Here is a 22,057-nt window from a genome sequence, read left to right as displayed (position 1 = left end):
TAAAATGTCACCATAAACAGGTCTGAATTCAATGACTTCATCATTCTTGAAATGTTTGCTGTTTAATAATGTACTTTATAAATCCCAAAACCTTTCAGCTGCGAATTTTGATATATTTCTGTTCCCTCACAGGCCAAAGGGGTTTACGAGAAGGTGGGTGAAGCCACAGAGACAGCTCTAACCACTTTGGTGGAGAAGATGAATGTCTTCAAGACTGACCTGTCCGGACTCAGCAAAGTGGAACGTGCTGGTGCCTGCAACTCGGTAAGCTACATGTGTGACACTGCAGAGTGATGTTTATCTCTCAAGGGAACCCCAGAGGCTTTACACAGCAGCATGTGTTAACAGGTCCCGGGGAGGATGTAAAAGTAGTATGAAGTCTTCATTGTCTCCAGAGGGAGCTGTGCAAAATAGAAAAAATACGGGTGTGTGGCAGTGTTATTTTGTTAGTGAAAACTTTGAAAGCTTTGACGGAAGGTTTTTGTTGATGTCCCTTTATTTCAAAATGTGTAAAAATGAAAAATGTTTTTAGTTTCTGTGAAGTACAGTTAAGTTTGATTTATTTAACTAACACCTAAAACCTGTGTTAACGGCAACAATATTTAACAGAAGTTCAAAAGGTCTTTTGCTCGACATATTATCCCCACATACAGCATGCTAACATTATTAGCATAACGCTGAAAACACACCAAGCAGTAGCAAAGCAATTCCATTTTTCTGTGGCTGGGAGGTGTGTTTGTATGTTTCAGGTAGAATGAAATTCTTTGTAACACAGGTAAACATGTCACAGGACTCAGAGGACTCTCTCTACTGATTGGCTGCAAGCATTCTCCGGCTGCAATTTGCCGTTAAATGTTAAACTTTAACTAACATATATTTTGGCCACCCACTGCTGCAGAAACCACCGCAGCTTTTGATAGATGTTGCATCAGCAGGCTGCACTTAGCCACTTTACTGCTGGTTGTGTTGGACGCATAAGCCTGTGACATTTTTAACGTTTTTTTAAATTAGCCTAGCAGCTAGCAGACTTCTCCTTTCCTCCTATGAAACTGGGAACAGTAGCAGTGTTAAACAAATGTACAAAATTAAGTTTCATTATAACTCACAAGGTTCAACGACAGAAAAAAAAAATCCCTATTTGACTCTAACTAAACTTGTTTTCCCCACATATACAACATACTAACATTATTAGCATTAGCTAAGGCATTATATTGCATGAATTACGCTAGCAGCTAGCTGAATTTTCCTCTACTCAAATGAACTGGGATAAATCCCACTTAAGACTTACAAAGCTATTTTGTGGAGGCTTTATTGTCTTTGCAATTTCTGCAAGTTTCTTGTCTATGACGTAAAAGTAAATAAAAGCTTGTTTTCACTGAAGAAAATGGCTTCAGTTAAATAAACACAACATTTAAAATCTAAAATAAAACAAAAGACTTAAAACCAGTTGTAATTTTTAGTAAGCAACTAAAGCTTTATTGAAAATGCTTGTCAAAATTCAAACTGGGGTTTGGAGGTAAAGAAGAAAGACCTCTGTAGCCTAGCAGCTTGAGGCTACATCACCACTAGCATAACACCCAAATCTCTGATCCAGCTATCAGTGGGCAAGTTGCATTGTGGGTAACGTAGAAGCCAGGTTTTCACACAGAAAAAGAATGTGTGAAGTAAAACAGACCATTTTTATGCCTGTATTTCCATTGCTAAATCTGTGGAGTACTCCTTAAATGTCCAGGCAGTGCTGTGTGAGATCAGTTTAATACTTGTCTTCAGTCATTCATTAACCGTGAGTATACTCACCATATCCGCTGCAGGCTTTGCACTTCTCAGCATGAACGTACCAATGAGACTCTAATTACTCTGCTCATTATACCACACTGTAGCTGCCTGGTTGAGAGGATGACATAATGACCCCCTGTTTATACATATCTGTTACGGATTATTTTACATTTAGCTTCATCTACAGTCCACAGACTTGCAACAGGTTCGAGGTTGAGTCACCAGGTTCATGGTTGTCGACAGACACATATGTTTGCCTTCAGGGTGTGAACTTGTGAGTGTTTGTTTAAAAGCTGAAATGTTTAAAATGTCATTTACAGCAGACAGCAAGCCTACCCGCACCGTTACACTGAGTTCAGGTCAGTTATGCACAAAGCTCACTGCAGCTAATCACGCGTGAAGTGCTGGATCTCCTCTTAGAAGATGTCAGATGTGAATGTAGAGTCAGACCTATGCAGGAGAGCATTTCTTATTGTGTGTGAATGACCAGTGAACCGCGAAGATGATGTTGGTGTTTCAGTGCTGAGGTGCCTGTCATCCACTGTTGAAGTCAGTCACCTCTGGTTTCGAGCCTCTTTACATCACTGTACATATTCAGCAGGTCATTAAAATCCCCATTAGTGTCATCTCAGGAAGAACAGAGCTCGTCTGTTGGAAATGCTCAGCAGCCTCGTAGTGACAGAAGTCAGAAGGGCAGATGAGACGTATTCAGATCCTTTACCGCAATTATACTACTTTTACCTTAAGTAAAATATTCCCTGTCAGTGTTTTCCTATCCTATCGGGTGTTTTTGGATTAATATTACTGCTACATTAATGTGTATCTTGCATTTTACTGCTGTAGATGTTTAAGGTTGTGCTCATTTCAATCCCTTTATGCACTGTTGGGTAGTTTAATTGACAGCAAAGCATCATATTCCATAAGATCATCATATGTTTTTAGTGTGGCTGTCCTGTCAGAACCATGTATCCTTAAAAGGTCAACCTTTCATGGTGTTTTCAGCTCTGTGATGATGCATCTTCCAGCTGATCCAAGAGGGTTTTTAAACAATTTATTTAACTTAAAGGGACAGTTCATCCCAAAATTAAAAATACATGTTTTGTCTCTTACCTTTGGTGCTGTTTATTCATCTAGATTGTCTTGGTGTGAGTTGTTGAGTATTAAAGATGCTGTTGAGATGTCGGCCTTCTCTCCAATGTAATGGAACTAGATGGCACTTAGCTTGTGGTGCTCAAAGCGCCCAAAAAAATACATTTAAGAAACTCAACAGCAATGCCTCTTTTGTCAGAAATCGTGACCCGATTGCTCAAGATAATCCACAGGCCTTGTTGTGGGCAGTTTCATGTAGGAACTATTTTCTTTACACCGACAAACCGAATCACCACGCTAGCTCACCACTGAACTAACGTCACAGCTCAGCCAAGGACGATGCCGTTAATGTTAACATGTTGTGCTGTCTTGGGCATGAGGTTCTTGTCCATGAGTAGAGGCACACTTTCCTCTGCGCGGTGATATGGTCGGTGGGTGTAGTTTGGTAAAAAGGAAATAGTTCCTTGGGGTGCCCATTAGCTCACTTGGCAGAGCAGGTGCCCATTTATAAAGTCTTGTCTCTGCTGAATAGGCCACAGGTTCGATAACCTACAGCCCCTTGCTGCATGTCATGCCCCCTCTTTCTCCCCCCTTCACACTAAACTAACCGTACTGTCGATTAAAGGCAAAAAAAAAGAACATACTACCGCCATGAAACTACTCACAACTAGGGGAAAATTATGTATTTTTTATTTTAGCGTGAACTGTCCCCCTAGTAGGTAGAAGATTTTTCTCAAAAAACTAAGGAACATCCTTCAGTTTGTCACAAACACTCAACATCAGCACATCTGGAGGTACATAGTTTTCACTGGACAGGAAGAGGATGGAAAGCTTTAACCTGCAAAATAACTAAAGCTTCCAGACAAATGTAATGCTGTAAACAGTACAATATTTACCTCTGAGATGTAGTGGAGGAAAAGGAGAAGTAACATGCAGATACTTTGAATTTGTATTCTCATTGCTCTTCCTGATTGATAGAGAGGGGAATTTTGTCACACTAACAAATTTCAGGACATCCATCAGATGTTTGATGTCCCCTGACAGGATGTGTGTACATCACAGAGAGCACCGTGACTGTTCACCTCTCAGCCTGTAATGGGATCAACACAGACTCTGAACTGCAGGGACACCTGCTGGTAGAATAAGACATGGCATTTAATGTAGATAAAACAGTGTGGAAGGAGTAGGGATGTTTTTAGACTCCTACAGTCCTTTGATCTGCCTTCTTGTTAGCATTTTGTTATTATTTTCTATATGCTTCTGATTGTTCTTGCTCACTGTGCTCAGCCCTGTGCTGTTGTACACAGACGTGAAGCTGCAGTCAGATATCCAGACAAGGTTGTTGAGTGCTCGGTCCAAAGTGTCATCCTTCAGCTGTCAGTAGCTCAGCCAAAGCTCTCAGTCAGGCGCTGGCTGCCGGCCTGACGGCTGCCCACGGATACAGCTATTTAGCTCACGCTTTGACTCTTAGTCACTTTCTTCTCCTCTGTCTCTTTTCTTCTCTTTTCATCCATCAGGTGATCAAACAGCTGATGAAGAAAGAGTTCACCCTGGAGTTCTCTCGTGACCGCAAGTCGATGTCTGTGTACTGCACCCCCGTTAAGCCGGGCTCCCAGAGCAAGATGTTCATCAAGGCATGAGAGAATAATATGATCACAAATACGCAGAGAGCGAGACGCACTTTGCGTCATTTGCATGTGTTGCTATTGATTCTTACTCTTCTCCTCACAGGGTGCTCCGGAGAGCGTGATTGAGCGCTGTAATTACCTTCGGGTGGGGACAGGGAAGGTGACGCTGACACCAGCCCTGCGCGACCAGCTGCTGTCTAAGATCAGGGACTGGGGGACAGGCAGGGACACCCTGCGCTGCCTCGCCCTGGCTACACATGATGTCCCACCACGCAAGGAGGACATGGACTTGGAGAACTCCAGCAAATTTGCAGAGTATGAGGTACAGTAGAGGATATCTGAAGTTTATCTTAGGAATCCAAATTTTTCAAATAGTCCCTTTTTTTTTTAAAGGTATACTATGCAGGAATTGTTGGTTTTTGTTTTTTAAATCTTCACATTCACTGGGCAAAATAAGAAAACCATCTCAACCTAGGTTACATCTAAAGGCCCAGACACACCAAGCTGACATCAAAGAGCTAGTGGCAACAAAGGCCGACAGTTCAGTTGCGTCGTCTCATGGCTACAGCCAATGGCTAACTAGTGCAAATGTTCCACGCCTGCATGCGAGGAAATAACTCTCCACACCAGCAGGCGGCTAGAGTCTGTATTGGTCATTCAAAAGGGGAAACCGGAAGACCGTCAGGACGTATTCATGACTCTAGTTAGCCAGTTAGCACATTAACAGCGTAACACGATAATGACAGAACAAATTACATTTACCGTGTGCTAGCCAATTGTTACACAGACAGTTGTGAAACATTTCTGCTAAAGAGCATAATAGCTAAAAACATAATATTACCTAATACCTTCTTGGTGTGGACGACCCTGAAGAGGTGCTGATAGATTTTCTTTTACCCCTGGACAGAGCCAGGCTAGCTGTTTCCCTCTGTTTCCAGTCTTCATGCTAAGCTAAGCTAATTGTCCTCTGGCTGTAGCTTCATATATTATGAACAAATTTGGGAGTTGTATCAATCCTCTCATCTAATTCTCGACAGGATGTTGAACCATTTCTTAAATGTCAAATTTGCTGCTGCCTTCATCCACTGAAAGCATAATGCTCCTTTCTTTGTTCTTTTGTTGTGTAAAAAGTAATCAGTTTGATGTTTTCAGCTGCAAAACAAACAAGAGGTGAATTTCATTTCTGTGGAACTGAGGTGAGATTCTGTTTTGAGATATGATTCTGTGCAGCCTAATGCTCCTCTCTTTTTTTCTCTGTTCTTATTCAGTTGGGTCTCACGTTTGTCGGCTGTGTGGGCATGCTTGACCCGCCCAGGAAGGAGGTGATCGGTTCAGTGAAACTGTGCAGCGAGGCGGGCATACGTGTGATCATGATCACCGGAGACAACAAGGGCACAGCTGTGGCCATCTGCAGACGAATCGGCATCTTTGGTGAGGAAGAGGACGTGACAGGAAAGGCATACACGGGCCGCGAATTTGATGACCTCCCGCCCGAGGCCCAGAGAGAAGCCGTCAAACGGGCGCGATGCTTCGCCCGCGTCGAGCCCGCTCACAAGTCGAAGATTGTTGGATACCTGCAGTCATTCGATGAGATTACTGCTATGGTGAGAGGACGGGATGATGCAACTTTCTCCACTCACAGCTCTAATGTCTTACACTGACACCCCCTTCAACTTTCACACGTCTCTCTGCTTCCTTCTTCTTTCTTTATGCCTGTTTCAAGGCAACAAAAATGCATATCCTCCTTCCTTCAACTCATGTGAATGACTTGGGGAGAATGCCTGAGCAGAGGCCAGTGAGGCATGACATGTTTCAGCTGCTCTCTCAGACACTGCTATCAGAAGCTGTCATCTCGGGCCCGCTCTGCTGCTTCCTATCTGACACACGTCACAGAAGAGGGGCTGATGGGAGGGAGGGAGACAACAATATCACCATTTGCCTGTCAGACTAACTCCACCATTCACTGCAGTCTAAAGCCGCTTTAGGCCCTGCCATGACAGATTAATATATCTCACTTGCTCAGCTTTAGTTTAATCCTGTCTGGATCTGAAACGATAATGAGACTTTGCATAATCGTTTTCAATCATCGTTAGTTTGTTAGACCCATCTCTGTTCAAAGAATAATTTGGAATGCGGGCTCAGTGTTTTAAGATTGAACAAGTTGAGGCAAGAACTGTTACAAAAATTTGAGTTTCTCTCACCTTTAATGCAACACACAACAGCGTGTGTGTGTTTGCCAAAGTTTTATCCTCCATAGAGGTTTAGTAAATTTTCCTCCATTACCTGAAACAAGTACTTAAAGGAAAAGTTCACCCCAAATTAGAGAATCCAAACTTTGCTCTCACCTTTAGGGCTGTCTATCAGTCTAGATTGTTTTGGTGTGAGTTGCTGAGTGTTGGCGATATCTGCCTTCTCTCCAATATAATGGAACAAGATGGCACTTGGCTTGTGGTGCTCAGAGCGGCTGATATCTACAACAGTTGTCACATCACACCAAAACACTGTAGACTAATAAATTGCACCACAGGTAGGAGGAAAAATGTTTTTTTTATTTTTATTTTGGGGTGAACTGTCCCTTTAATGATCAAGTGGTCTTTCCTTGTCACAGACAGGAGATGGTGTGAACGACGCCCCGGCCCTGAAGAAAGCAGAGATCGGCATTGCCATGGGCTCCGGCACTGCTGTGGCTAAGTCGGCGTCCGAGATGGTGCTGTCTGATGATAACTTCTCCACCATTGTGGCTGCTGTGGAGGAGGGCAGAGCCATCTACAACAACATGAAGCAGTTCATCAGATATCTCATCTCCTCTAACGTGGGGGAAGTGGTCTGGTGAGGAACAGAAACACACACTGAGGTCTTCACTTTGAGCCTGACGTCATTAGCTGATGTTTCTTCTCACTGTCCCTCCCCAGCATCTTCCTGACGGCCATCCTGGGTCTCCCTGAGGCTCTGATTCCAGTCCAGCTGCTGTGGGTGAATCTGGTGACTGATGGGTTGCCTGCCACCGCCCTGGGCTTCAATCCCCCAGACCTGGACATCATGGATAAACCTCCCCGCAACCCCAAGGAGCCCCTCATCTCCGGCTGGCTCTTCTTCAGATATCTGGCCATTGGAGGTAGCATTAGCTCTGACCTGAAAAAAACATCTGTCAATTAACGTGTGATTGTGTCACAGTACAGATGGTTTGCATTTTACAGATGAGGATGCACACAGCCAGGGGGTTTAACAAAATGAACAAAAGAGACATGCTGGGATTCCGGTAAAATCAAGTTTTAGAGTTCGGACGTATCTTTGCATTTCCAAAACGTTTTTTTTTAACTGCACCTTCTTGTTGATGGACATCAGTTGAGAAGCTAATCTTTCACATGAAACAGACACCCCAAGTTAAAGGAACTTCAATAAAACGACAATTTGGACATCATTTACTCAGCCTGTGTGATGGTGAATCGGTGAGTACAACTTTGTTTTTGTTTTTGCATAATTCCACGGTTAACGAAGAATCCAAAAAACTGAGGTCAATTTTAATGAATTAAAAGAAAAGGGGTCCATGTTTAACATAGCAATACTATGTCAGAACATCTGTTGACAAACTCTGACACACTATATTACCCACTATACTGACTCTCTGCAGACCACAGGAGCTGCTGGTCTACCTCTGCCTTGATCAGTTGGTTAGTTTGTGTGACTTTGGTGAATCCAAACTAACCTTTTAATACACCAAAGTCACACAAAAACACAAATTAACTGATCGATGCAGCAGTAGATGAGCAGTTTTTGTCAATGGAGTCTGGCTTTGAAGAGAGCATTGATATTCAGTTCCCTGTCAGAAAGGGCCATCCATTTGGGAAGTACTGAATATATGACTGGATAAATGAGACTTGGATTATTCGACACAAGCTGTGTGAGAGTCTGTAAACAGATATTTTGATGTAGTTTTGGTGTTGTTAAACATGGTCGTCTATGACTTCAATTCATCAAGAATTTCTCAGTTTTTGGATTCTTCGTTCACTGTGGAGACATGTGAGACAAACAAAGTTTTCTTCACAAATTCAGCAGAACAAGGGGTGAGTAACTGATAAACAAATGATCACTTTGTGGGTTAAGTATTCCTTTAAAAGCACACCCAAAAAACAGTAGCACACGTGGATTTCCTGATGTTTCTTCCATAAGTTAAGAGCAATTAAGTTCCTTATTCTGAATGTTAACATGTATGAAATATGTGTATGTAATACTGTATATATCCTTCTGTTTACCATTGGAATACACCAGAAACTAGGTACGTGCCAGGTTATTTACATGAGCAACAACTTTTAACTCAAACTGTATCACGACAGCATTTAATACGTCTTAGCCTATATCATGATAAAATGATACTCCTGCTCGCCTGTTTGTGATTGTTTTTTTCTCTAAAATATTATTAACAACTTAAAGCATTTTTCATCTCAAAAAATGAGGCACAATGTGCTCGGCTCACAATAAGACCTTGAAGACTGGGTGCTGGATCCTTAATGTAGATAATAACAAAGCAAAGACTAGGACAGCACTCCAATTTGACTTTTTAATATTGCCACATGGACGTTTTGGGCAAGACGCCCCTCTTCAGCGATGCAGCTGCCAGAATACACACTGAAGAGGGAGTCTTGCCCGAAATGTCCTTGTTGCAATGTTAAAGAATGAGTCTTTAGTTTGTTACTTTCCACCCAAAGCCATCAGTCTGCCACATCTATCAGCTGTCACCAAGTCACACACTGAAATATCAAACTAATCACCAAAGATCACAGAACCTGAACCAGAACCAGAACTAGAATTGTCCACCACCCAGGCTAATTCAACACTGTGAGCTAACAGGGAGGTTTGCTGTCTGGGATACTGAATATTTTCCACCTGTTATTTTTGTGATTCGTACAATTTAAAGCACAAAAACAACTTCTGAATCTCCCCATAGGTCATTATGCTGCTTTGCAGTAGTGGAATGTGACTAAGTACATTTCTTCATGTACTGTGCTTTAAGCTTCAGTTTGTTAATTTAAAAACACCTTTTTGTCATATTTGCTGAAGCTGTCACTACATCCACACAGTATAATATCCTCCTATTGCCTCCCATGGCATTAGCTTGAATTGACTGCGGGGCACTAAAAACAACCAGTCAGAGCTGCTATCAATCACAGCTATCAATCATGTCAGTCAGAGTTGGGGTCAGACTGTCAAACTAGGCAGAGTTGATCAAATGAATCAAGATTCTGTTACTGCATTGTCTATTTCTTGCCTCAGATGTTTTCAGAAACATATTTTAGTGTACTGTTTAGCTGTAAAATGAGAGTTTGTGGCCAGGCAGCCACGTTGGAGACAGTCAATCAAAGCATCAAGCACCGCCCACCAGCCAGACTAACTTTCTTACTTACAGCTCAACAGTAGAATATGTTTTGAAAACATTTGAAGCAATAATATTTTACTTTGAACTTTACGTATGATTTAATATTATATATCAATGTTATAAGCCAGTGGTTCCCAACTGGTCCAGCCAGATTTCTCCTCAGTTGCTAGTTCAAGGAGGTCCACACATTTTAATATATTCAGCGTCATACTTGGTTTTGGCCATGTCATTGAGCTAGTTTGCTGTCTCTTTTAAGTAGCTGTCTGTTATTCCCTCACTCTACTGCAGGAAACGGCACTTCAAAATAAAAGGCCTGTGATGGAAATTCACTTTCACTTTTTTACAAAGTTAACACATTCCTGAGTCACTTACTTTTGGTAGTTGACATATGTTTTGATACTCGTACTTCTGTAATTTAACTTAAAGGTCCAGAGGGATTTAGGGGGACATATTGGCAGACTTGGAATATAATATACTGTAATACATTTTTTTCTTTGGTGTATAATCACCTGAAAATAAGAATCATTGTGTTTTCCTTACCTTAGAATGAGACATTTATATCCACATACAGAGCAGGTCCTCTCCTAAGTATATCATCATATTGCACTGCCATGTTGTTGCTATAGTAGCTCAGCAGGGACAAACCAAACACTGGCTCAAGATAGGGCCCTTTACGTTTTTACATTATGTGCAGTCTGCAACCTCAGATTTGGAGTGCAGGACAATGAAACAATAAAAAAATGTTTCCCTCCTTGAACTAAACACCATCTATCTGTATAGTATTTATAATAATCTTAAACTTGCACTAAATGTTTCCTGTCTGTTTCTCCTGTAGGATATGTGGGTCTTGGTACAGTGGGTGCTGCCACATGGTGGTACCTGTTTGATGACGAAGGTCCACAAGTGACTTTCTATCAGCTGGTGAGTTGAAAAACATTGTTCTGCTCTTTTCATTGGCTGCAGCACTGTCCTTAGAATATAGGGTTTTTTGTTTTCGTTTTTATCTTTGTGATTGTTTTGTGTGTACCCCTTGGTAGCCAGTATTATAAATCCCTGCTGTTGGACACAGTAATGTTTGGCGACCCCAGTGGTGCATATACAGATATAGAAAGGAAAGTAAGACCCGTGTGGTTTGATTGCACACGGTGGGTACAAAGCCAAGGTCCTGCAGCTGTTCCCCCATCAGATCTGAGCCTCATCAAACCAGGTCGCAGGGGTCATAGTGACACACACATACAGTACAGACACCCAAACGCACTAACTCCTGTCTGTCTCTCTCTACAGAGCCACTTCATGCAGTGTACAGAGGAAAACCCTTTGTTCAAGGACATAGACTGTGAGGTGTTTGAATCCCGATACCCAACAACCATGGCCCTGTCTGTGCTGGTCACTATTGAAATGTTCAACGCACTCAACAGGTCAGTCATCTGATGTCAGGGTCAACTCTAAAAAGTCATGGCTGTCAGATGTTTATTAAAAAGAAGACACTGTCATAAAAACAGCACAGTGCTCTCTTTGGGAAAGAATTACCCACAGAAACATCCATCACAAACATCATCTCTTTTTACTGCTGATGGATTAATGTTGCTGTTTTTAATGCCGGTATATTTTAGAATCTGCATTGGAGAATGAGGCAAAGGATTCAAGCTTAGCCGCACATCTTAAGAAATGGAATAATGCTTATTTAGGGAGGCACAAAATAAAAGGAACAGTGGTATGAAGGGAAAACTCCCAGTGTTTTTGCCAGGATTGCTCATGGAGCAAGTCTGTCAGTAGCTCCCTATAGAAACAAATGCTAATGTCTCATTTAGGAAAGAATCTGAGAAAGGGAAGGTTAAAATAAAGAGCTGCCTCACCAATGAAGATGTTATCCCAAAGCAAGACAGTCAGTAAAGCTGACAGAGAGGACGTGTGTTTACATGGTTACTATCACCTGTATACGGAGGGAGTCGTGTGAAGATGATGTACTCGGTGTTATAAAGACATTTAAATTAAATGTCAGTTGTAATTTTCCTACAACAAATTAATTAAGCCTTTAAGTGTGTGAGCTTGCCAGAATCTTTTTCGTTTGATCTTTGCAACATGTAAGAATAACTTCCATGTAAGTCCCTAATGTCAACTTGTTTTGATCTATGAACACTTCTCGCCGCCAGTTTGTCTGAGAACCAGTCCCTGCTCAGGATGCCTCCCTGGGTCAACATTTGGCTGCTGGGAGCCATCATCCTCTCCCTCTCCCTCCACTTCTTCATCCTCTACGTCGAGCCACTGCCGGTAAGTATTCATCCATGATAAGACTACGTCAGTGAGTCTACTTTGGATCGATGGGGTGTTGTGAAGAATGCATACTGATAATTGTACATGTCATGGTCCAAATGCATGACGATAGTTTTAAAAGGCAGTTTCTTCTTGACAGTGTTGTTTCTAATGGAAAAAATATTGCTACAGAGAATAGAAGAGTAGCCCTGAAAGCTTATAACACTGTACCTTCAGAAAACACATGCAAAAAGACCAGACTCATAACACACGACCAAATACAGAAAACATGGCCAAATACAGCAACGCACCAAATACAGAAAGCACAACCAGATGCAAAAAATACGACCCAAAACAGAAAACATAACCACATACAGAAAAAGCAACCAAATATGAAAATACAACCATGCATAGAAAACATGACCAAGTACAGAAAACGTGACCAAATAACATTAAATGCAACCAAATGGGGAAAACCCAACCAAGTACAGAAAACCCAACCAAGTACAGAAAATGTGACCAAATGCAGAAAACACAATCAAATGCATAAAATGCAACCGAATAGGAAAAACCCAAACAAGTACAGAAAACCCAACCAAATCTGAAAACGCAACCAAATCTGAAATTGTGACCAAATACAGAAAACCCAACATAATGCATAAAACGTAACTAAATTTGAAAACGCAACCAAGTACAGAAAACACAATCAAATCTGAAAACACAAGCAAGTACAGAATATGCAACCAAATCTGAAAATGTGACCAAATACAGTTAACGCAACTAAATACAGTTAACGCAACCAAATACAGAAAACCCAACCAAATGTATAAAACGCGACCAAATCTGAAAACGCAACCAAGTACAGAAAAACCAGACCAAAAATAGAAAATACAACCACATATGGGAAACGTAACCAACAGCTGGTCGTCAAAGCAGTGGAGCCGCTCTCCTCCTACCCTGTCTGCTCAGTCAGCTCGAGCTAACACAGCACAACCTGATCTCATCCCTGTTCTTGATATTTTACTGCTTGGGCCGAAGCCTCACAGCAGCAGTTCACATCTGACACAGAAAACCTGTCACTGTCGTTAAACCCATTAATGACCACTAATAACCGCTGGGTAGCGTTCGTTGTGTGATGTGAACATTTGGCCCTATCACTGTGTCTTTGACTCTGTCCTCCAAGGCAGAGGGCTCCGGTCTTACGACAGTAGTCTCACAATAAACAGAAAGAGAGGGGCTGAGCAAATCAATACACCACAGGTAGTACTTGTTTTAAGGAGTCAAATTTGTAGTACAGTTGCTGTAATTAGACAAAGTTAAAGGGTCAGACAGAATTCACAGGGATTGGCTCAATTTGCACTGCTTTTTGGTGTCCCCTGAAAACTTGTGTTGTTTTGTCTGTGCAGTTGCATGTGTTTTCTTATTTAGCTGGTTTTCCCTATTTGGCTCTGTCCAGCATCTGACGCCTTGTTAGAAGAGTTTCTGACTTCTTGGTTTCCTCTGTCCTTCAGTTGATCTTCCAGGTGACCCCTCTGCGCTGGTCCCAGTGGATCATGGTCCTGAAGATTTCCATTCCAGTCATCCTCCTGGATGAGGCACTGAAATATATCTCCAGGAACCATCTAGAAGGTATGGTGAGACTTTTTTGCTCCACTTTCTCAAATGAATCAACCCAGAACAATTCTTGTCATGACTCTGACACATTCGTAGTTGGTGAGGTTTGTTAAAATCAATGAATGTTGAAAATCAGATTTTACTGATGAATCTTCTCTGCTCTTTTTTTCTCTCCTACATTTCTTATTCAGCCTAAATTCTTTTTATCTCACCTTCTGTGGAAAGGTACTTTATTTCCAACTTCTTTACGTCTCCTTCCCTCCACAGTAGAAATAGCTGTAGACTGATCACACTGCATATTCTAAATGATGTTTCTTTTCCGTCCCCGACAGGTGATGACGATAACAAATATCGGAGGAGATGGCAGCTGAACTAAGACCTCTCCCTCAACACACTCACACACTTAGACACACGCCTACCCTCCTCCCTTTACGAGCTAGAAACCCTTTTCTCTCCCCTGTCCTCATTCCCCACTCCTGCATGTCCAACAAACCACCACTAGAAATGAACAGGGCTTGCATGAGAAGAGCGAGTGTGCGAGAGAGAGCATGCGTGTTCCTGCGAGCATGGCTTCGTACGAGTGTGTGAGTGAATGAGCACTGTGTGTGTGAGCAGGCAGATGCAGGCCTGTCTTTACATCTGCGAGAGCAAGAAACAACTGCAGAAAAAAACAAAGATAAATCTGCCCAGGGCTCTGCTTTTTAAAGATTTCTGCTCATTGGTTTTTTGACTACAACATAGTGGTGCCATAACTGGACTTTGGGGAGGGAAGGAGAGGGAGGACAGGGGAGCGGAGGTTGAGAATACTGGGTGGGAGAGGAGGCCGGGGAGGGGAAGGGGGGATTTTGAAATTAGCACCGAGACAGAAAGAGAGATGGAGAGGCCTTCCATGGAGAGACTAGTGTACACACTGGGGAAAGAAGAGCATCAGCAAGAAAGTGGAAGGTGAAAACAGCCGGCTCTTGAGGCGGTGAGAGTGAGCCACTGTTTGTGTGCGTGTCCACAAAAACATTATCTGGAGGTACCGCCCAGGCTTCTGCCACCTACACTACTGGCAGTGAGTTCCAGCCAGCCCTGCAGGAGCGCGGCCTTATCAGCACAACACAATGGTCACAGCGCTGCTGCTTCATCGCTCTTTGTCTTCACCCTCACCAAAGTCTGAGTCCTGTTGATCGTCTTTTATGCAGACTTACTCTTGCTCTCTCTTTCTCTCTCTGTCTCTCTTTCTCGCTCTCTGTTGAGGAGGCAGCTGTGGGCCCGGGTGGGTGGCGGGTTGTTGGGGGGTGGGGGTGGGGGTGGGGGGGTATGATGTTTCTGGGCTCTTGAATTGGGTTGTGGAGGTGTCGCTCCACCTAAAGGTGTGAATAGCTTTACGCCGCTTGGCCGCTTCTTTCGGCTCTTAATTCGAGGAGCTGAGGTCAGCTCACAGAACTTGGCAAACACATGAAAAAATAATAAAATAAAAATGTCAAACAGCAACCAAACCAGCATATCAGTAGAGTCAGCCAGTCCAACCAGCTGGTCCTGTTAAGCCTCACTTTCATGTCCATCTGCTGTGCTGTCATTAGCCGTCAAATATGTAAATTAAAGGCAGATCTGAGAAACAGGGTGCAGCTTCACAACATTTTGTACATAATAATTGTTGTGGAGCGTCATGTTGTTGATCTACCTTTAAAGAGAAGTTTGGTGTTTCTCAACATGGACCCTGTTTTCTCATATTTTTGTGTCTAATTGACTGAACAAGAATTTTTTAACTTGGTTTAGTATTGTGTTAGAGCGCTGCAGCCAGCAGCCGTGGAACCAGCTGCAATGTTATCACTTGGGGACAGGCTCAGATTGTTCTTATAAGTGTCTGGTGACATTGTGGAAAGGATCCCTACAGAGACAGACCTTTTTATTAAACAGTGGGATCCTTTTTGTTTAACAAGAAACAGCCTCAAAATCTCTGCATCAAACCCACCAGACTCCATCCAGTCATTTAAACGTGTAAAGAGCCAGCATATCTTCACATCTAACTGCGTGAATAAAGGGTTTATTTCAAGGAAACAAGAGCTGGTGATCATTGGAACATCAAAAAGATGAGCCAAAATGGTTTTTGAGTTTTATTTTGTTTTTATCAACTTAAAGTGTGTTTTAGGATGATAAAATTACTGTTTATTTAAATGGAGTCTGGTGCATTTAGAGATAGTGATTTCAGGGCTTATGCTTTAACTTGTCTCTGTCAGGATCCTTTTCATCAAATTTTCAAACACTCAAAATCTGAGCCTGTCAGTGGCAAAACAAATCTTTTTAGTGGATGTACATTGACAGTGCAAACATTGCAGCCTGTTTGCCGCTGCAGGCTACTTACTCAGTGCTGGACCAATTTTGAAAACTGTTGCTCCCTATAGACACTACAAAATGGGCCAGGCCGAAAAACACCAAACTTAACCTTTCATTTCTTCAGTTATTTCTGACCCTGCACCAGCGCTAACGTGTGTGTGATTGTGTGTGCATATAGCCTTACTTAAATAACTTGTCTGATTTGACTTGATGATTAAGTTAAAGTAAGTTAAGGAATGGCAGGTGAAGTGCTCGATTGTCTCACCTGGTCATGAATCATTTATACATATATATATGTATATATATATATATATATATATGTATGTATGTATGTATGAAACGCACATTTAACATCCATGCCTTATACAGCCCACTGCACCTCCACATTGAACATGTGGTTGAAATGAATGTGTTTCTGCTAGCCTTTAATTATCCACCGCCACCACTCTCACTCATACGTGCCCTGACAGTGATAATCATCATGATCACTCGAGGTCTTAAAAACTCTGAATGTCCACCTCCATGTCTGAGGCATGTTTAATAGGAAGCCCTTTTTGTTGTGCTTTGTGCGCTGCTCCCTCAGCTCCTCCTGCTCTCTCAGTGCTTTAGCGACTCACTTTGGTATTGTTTTATAATGACTAAATAGTAATGTATTTGACTGAATGAACCCACATGGTTTGGATTGTGTCTTTAAGTCTTAATTCTGGGTTTTGTGTTGGGCCCTGGTGCTCTGCGGACTGGCTCAGTGGTGTTTTTGGTCTCTTGTTGCGTTCACACAAAGACAGAGGAGAGTGTGCACGTTCAGAAATAATCTGCTGGATCAAAAACAGCATCTGCGCACTCTGTCAGTTGCTTCTAATGAATTCAAATGAGTTCAGTAAAGCGACGTTTTGATTACAGAGATCTTAAAGGCAACTGTTGACTGATGACGATCTCTGCAATTTAAACAGAAAATTGAATTAACTAGGACACACTGTGCAGATCTTTCTACGTTTTTCTTCCTTTTCCTTGCGTCCAGATCTGATTTCAACAAGCAGGGCTGATTTCCACAGTGTGACACATAGCATGGTTTAGAATTTAAAGGAAAATCCATCCTTAAACAACATTAGTGAGCAATCTGCCGTTACTTACAGGAGGAGTTGTATTTTTTTGTTTTGTTGCTTGGTGATATTTTTTTCTTCCTCCAGGGGATAACTAGCCAAACTTAGATGACATGACATCATCGAGTCCAGATATTTCCAGTTCCACATGCTCTCTGGGGTCATTTTTGGAAATGTACAGCAGAAATTAACTCACTTAAAGGGATATCCACCAAAGGCAAAAGTCCCAAAAAATAATCTTTAAAGGGATATTTGGGACTTTCTGAAGTGGGGTTGTATGAGGTAGTTCTCCATAGTCTGTATATTACATAGAGTAGATGGTGATACAGTTGCTGTCAGTTTGGAGAGGCAGACAAGAGTACCACCACAGAGGCTAAGCAGTGTACTGCTGTGGATGGGGCCAGAAGCAAAAAAAATTTTATACACCTAAAAAAAAAATCAGCATTAGTCGAAGTGTACACTATATTTAGAATATTTTCACCGCTTTACCATACTGCCAGACAACCATTTGAGACAGGGAATTGAAGCTGTTATTTATGCTCTCATGTAATTTTACCTCACAGAACATGGAAACTGCTGGTCTACCACGGCCTCAATCAGTTAGCTTGTTTTGTTTTTTTTTCTGTGTGCCTTTGGTGAACTCGAATTAACTCTTTAAAACACAGTTAGACAAACTGACCAATTGAGGCAGTGGGAGACAAGCAGCTCCTGTGTTCTGTGAGGTAAAATTACTGTTATTGTGTCTGTTTTTTTGGTGTCTTTGAGGAAAGGGATATAACAGCTTCAAGTTCCCGTCAGAAAGGGCTGTCTGACAGCAAGGTAAAGTGGTGAAAATATTCAAACAACAGCATACATTAAGCTGATGCTGATTTTTTTTTTTATATGTAGCTGAAACACATTTTGCTGCTGCCTCCGTCCACAACAGTACATTGCTTAGCTTCTGTTGCAGTACCTGGCCTGTCTGCTTCTCCAAAATCGGGGCGTGTTGACTGCTATCTAATGAAGGTAATATACTGACTATGAATAAATACCTCATACAATCCCACTTCCAAAAATCCCAAATATCCCTTTACAAGCCAATGACCAGAATAAATGTTGGCATTTACGTATCTGCAAACCACAGATACATTACATTTGCACGTTATTATGTAGCAGCTGTGTTGAAACTTAAGCGTTCAACAACGCTGTGGTTAACACGTGGTTAGTTACTCTTGGTTATGGTTGGGAAAAGACAATGTTCATCCTAAAATACCGTTTGGGGGGCACAATCCTCGCTGGGAAAGCAGTCTTGGTTAAAAAAAATAAAAATAATGGCACTTTTGGTGCCTAAAAAAACGCACACACACAAGAAAAAACCCAGCAATAAATCGCTGAATCACAACTTTTCACATATCAAACATTGATATGATATGTATGAAACGTGCAAATGTACAGTAATGTACCTATGGTTTGCAGAAACACTAAAAAGACACAAGCACCTCCTGAAAGACTTTGAACATCCCAGACTGATGTGAGGAGATTTAGGGTTGGAATATTCCTTCTAATTTTACACCAGAAGCTGGATTTTGCGTCACGTAAATAATGGCCTGATTTGATTCTCTATGTTCAGTGTTTTGTTTGACCACCGTGAGAATGTGGCACCTCTGTCCAGACCAGCAGACCACCTGTCCCTGTCCCAGGTCTCCATGGCTCTGTAACATGCTGGCACTCTGGCCACCAGGCACTATAGGTCTGTATAGCCTTGTTATTTACTACTGAATCCTCAACTCTGTACAGAAGATGAGAATATGATCGCATGGAACCTTGTTACTGTAATAATAACCTATACAGTATATAATATTTAATTTTTTGATAACTTACATCGATGAAAACCTACTCACCACCGACAACACAGACTTGCGAGAACCCATTTTTTATTTTTCTTTGAGCACAAGGTATCTAAGGATCTCCTCTTTTTGTTGTTTTGTAGAATAGAACGGTTGTTTCTTTATTGTTCCCATTCGGTTTTTACAGTTGCTGGGGTTTTGTGTCTTTTACTGTAGGGAAAAAGAATATGATGTTATCATGTTTAAGATAGACAAGAATCATGCTTACGCTAATTAACGATGATGACGCTGATCATTTCAGTGATAGTTACCCGGTGTGAGAATGTTCAAGAATTTGTGAATGAACTGTGTCTGGTTTACACTGAGTGATGAGCAGTGATGAATCCTGGGATATGAAGTTTTATGAGTGTATATTGAAGGGCTTGGTGTGGGTGCAGGCTCTAGAGACCCCTGACAACACGGTACTCAAAGTCCTAGGCCATTTGTAAAATAATAACCACCTTTACTAACAGTGAGGGAGTGATCTGGTTTGTATGAATAACATCTGAGAAGTCTCTAGAGCCTGAGTTCCACCTCTGAGAAATTAAAAGGATTCTCTGTATTGCCTTGTTAATATTAATTGTGGACACATAATTTTATAAATGACAAAGACGTGGAAATAAAGATAATTTATCTTGTTATTTATACAGAGGTTGTGGTTCTTTTTCATGTACTGTTTGACCATGCTCTTGGGTTTTCTCCATGCAAATACCTTTCTTTCCCCCAAAGAAAACTGTTGACAGGGAGGTTTTGTGAAATAACCAACCTGAATAATAGGGAAAGGTCCATTTCTGTTGAGTTTCCTTCCACAGGCAATATGTTTTTTGGTTGTCCGTACATCCATCTCATTCTCATGAACGCGATTTCCACCACCTTGAGGGGATTTCCTCAAATTTGGCGCAAATTTTCACAGCAGTTTGAGAAAGAGCTTCTGCTTGAAATGTCACGCAGCGCAAATAAAATTCCTTGTTAACAGGAGCTCCTTGGTGTGCGGATGTTCCTCATTTTCTTGTAGTGTTCTATTTTTTGATCCAGCACTCATCCCAATCAGGCCCTTGGATGTGCGTGTTTTTTTATTTTCTCAAATTTGGCGCAAATGTCCACCTGGACTCAACAATGAACTTATTAGATCTTGGCGGTCAAGGTCACTATGACCTTGCATCCGTCTCATTCTCAGGAACCAGAAATCTTAATTCCTCAAATTGGGCACAAACATGAACTTGAACTCAAGTTTGACCTGATTATAATTTTGTGGTTGAAGGTCACTGTGACCTCACCAAACATGTTTTTAGCCATAACTCAAGACGTCATTCACTTATTATGATGAAATTTCACATAAATGTCTAATATTATAAAATGATGATGCACATTTTATATCTAAAAGGTCAAAGGTCAGCTTCACTGTGATATAATTTTCTGCAAAAACACTTTTCTGGCTATTACTCAACATCATAACTTGTTCAGATACTGAATTGGTGACAAGTCTTAGGTGTCCATCTCGAAACTGCTGATTTTAACCTCTTGAGACACAAACTTTTGTTTAGCATGCAGTTTTGATTTCTCCTAGCTATTTGGTATCAAAGGACCAGATAAGTATAAAAAACAAAACATTGCCAATGATAATTAGGTCTCAGTGTCCTTGCATAAGATAATAAAGTCCCAGTGTCTTAAAACGAGTACTTTCTAATTAACAGCGTCTCAGCTTGTTAGTGTTGTTAACATTGGTGAAATTTGTTGCCGTATCAAACTACAGACATTATTAATCACAAATAAACGAGTTTCAACCATAAAATGGGATCAGGTTTTGGACCTTGTCCACTTTTACGTTCAGATCAACTGTAGACTGACTTGGCAGAGGTGGCTGCCATCTTGTTCTTACATGGATTTAGTGTATTGTGATCTTACAACCACTAGATGGCACAAAAAAAGTGTTCACGAACGAGGACAGCAGGTCTAAGTAGAATGAAATATAAGGTCAAGTAAACCCAAAATGTGATGTCCTCATATGAGGACACAGTGTCCCAGGATGATGTAGATCTGCTATACTGCCAGAGGCAAGATGTGTGTGAAGCGTCCACATTTTATAATGTAGCTTTATGCAGCAACGTCCATATATGAAGTATTGTCATCTGTAGCTGCTACATATGAACCTGGACAGAGGAGAATGTAAACTGTAATTGCAAACTTGACTGGTCTGCAGAGACAAACAACTGTGAGGCAGTATTTCATATTCAATGTTCATTTTTCAAGGGTAGAAAGATCTTGGTCAAAATGAGTTATTGTTGAGAATACTGGAAAAAAAACTTTTCATTTGCAAAATAGCAAGTGCATGGTCCAAATGGTGGTGTTTTCTCCCAAATATTCTTGGCAGGGTGTAGACCGTGCCCATCCAAAAAACTTCAACAGGTGCCGGATCAGAAAATCACATTTAACAGAGCAACATTTTCTTCTGAGATCTTCGTCAGGCCTCATCAAATAAACATCACATGGCAGAACAAGACATAAAGACACAAACACATCAATCATCACTCAGATCTGCTTGATTGAGAGTCAATCTTTTCTCAGACTGAACCAATCAGAGAGGAACCTGAGGAGGATCATGCTCTGTTGTGCCTGGTCAAGCAACGGATAAACTAATCACGATAAACATAGATCCATATGACTTGGCAAGGTTGAATAACAATCCCAGATGCACGATCTCCCCTAACAATGCCCAGCAATTGTAAATAATTACATTTTTTGGAGCGGTATTACAGCACATACCTCACAAGATGGCGCCCATGTCCCATAAGGTGTGTGACATGCCTTCATATTCCCCATAGGGGACAAAACATATCCTTTTCAATTGATTTAAAAAACTTTTTTTTTTAAATCATTAGGGCGTATTTGGTGACCTCTTTTCTTCTTACACGCATACTTATTCATATTCATTAATTAACGTTGCTAACTGAATAATGACCGTTATACTTAACCTGCCCAGGGCTTTCAATGCTGATTGTGAATATGGATGAAACTAAATGTGACACTTGATGTTAC

At 41.4% G+C, this 22,057-nt stretch overlaps 1 protein-coding gene across 2 annotated transcripts in view; it reads left to right on the top strand.

The window, feature by feature from the left end:
• Nucleotides 1-15,013, top strand: part of atp2a3 (ATPase sarcoplasmic/endoplasmic reticulum Ca2+ transporting 3) — a 71,336-nt gene extending 56,323 nt beyond the window's left edge. The window contains exons 11-22 of one of the 2 annotated variants that reach the window (XM_049592877.1): nucleotides 133-264; nucleotides 4,383-4,499; nucleotides 4,597-4,815; nucleotides 5,762-6,097; nucleotides 7,102-7,322; nucleotides 7,406-7,608; nucleotides 10,703-10,788; nucleotides 11,152-11,285; nucleotides 12,021-12,138; nucleotides 13,632-13,749; nucleotides 13,926-13,959; nucleotides 14,067-15,013. In XM_049592877.1, coding sequence (XP_049448834.1) covers nucleotides 133-264; nucleotides 4,383-4,499; nucleotides 4,597-4,815; nucleotides 5,762-6,097; nucleotides 7,102-7,322; nucleotides 7,406-7,608; nucleotides 10,703-10,788; nucleotides 11,152-11,285; nucleotides 12,021-12,138; nucleotides 13,632-13,749; nucleotides 13,926-13,930 — 1,689 coding nt within the window. In that variant the 3' untranslated portion in view covers nucleotides 13,931-13,959; nucleotides 14,067-15,013. The remainder of the gene's footprint in view (nucleotides 1-132; nucleotides 265-4,382; nucleotides 4,500-4,596; nucleotides 4,816-5,761; nucleotides 6,098-7,101; nucleotides 7,323-7,405; nucleotides 7,609-10,702; nucleotides 10,789-11,151; nucleotides 11,286-12,020; nucleotides 12,139-13,631; nucleotides 13,750-13,925; nucleotides 13,960-14,066) is intronic. The other variant, XM_049592876.1, reaches the window with a different exon arrangement.
• The last annotated feature ends 7,044 nt before the right edge of the window (nucleotides 15,014-22,057 follow it).

The sequence above is a fragment of the Epinephelus fuscoguttatus genome, linkage group LG12, assembly GCF_011397635.1.
Source record: "Epinephelus fuscoguttatus linkage group LG12, E.fuscoguttatus.final_Chr_v1".
NCBI lineage: Eukaryota > Metazoa > Chordata > Actinopteri > Perciformes > Serranidae > Epinephelus > Epinephelus fuscoguttatus.
Note: the sequence above shows the minus strand (reverse complement) of the source record. Positions and strands in the feature narration are given on the sequence as shown.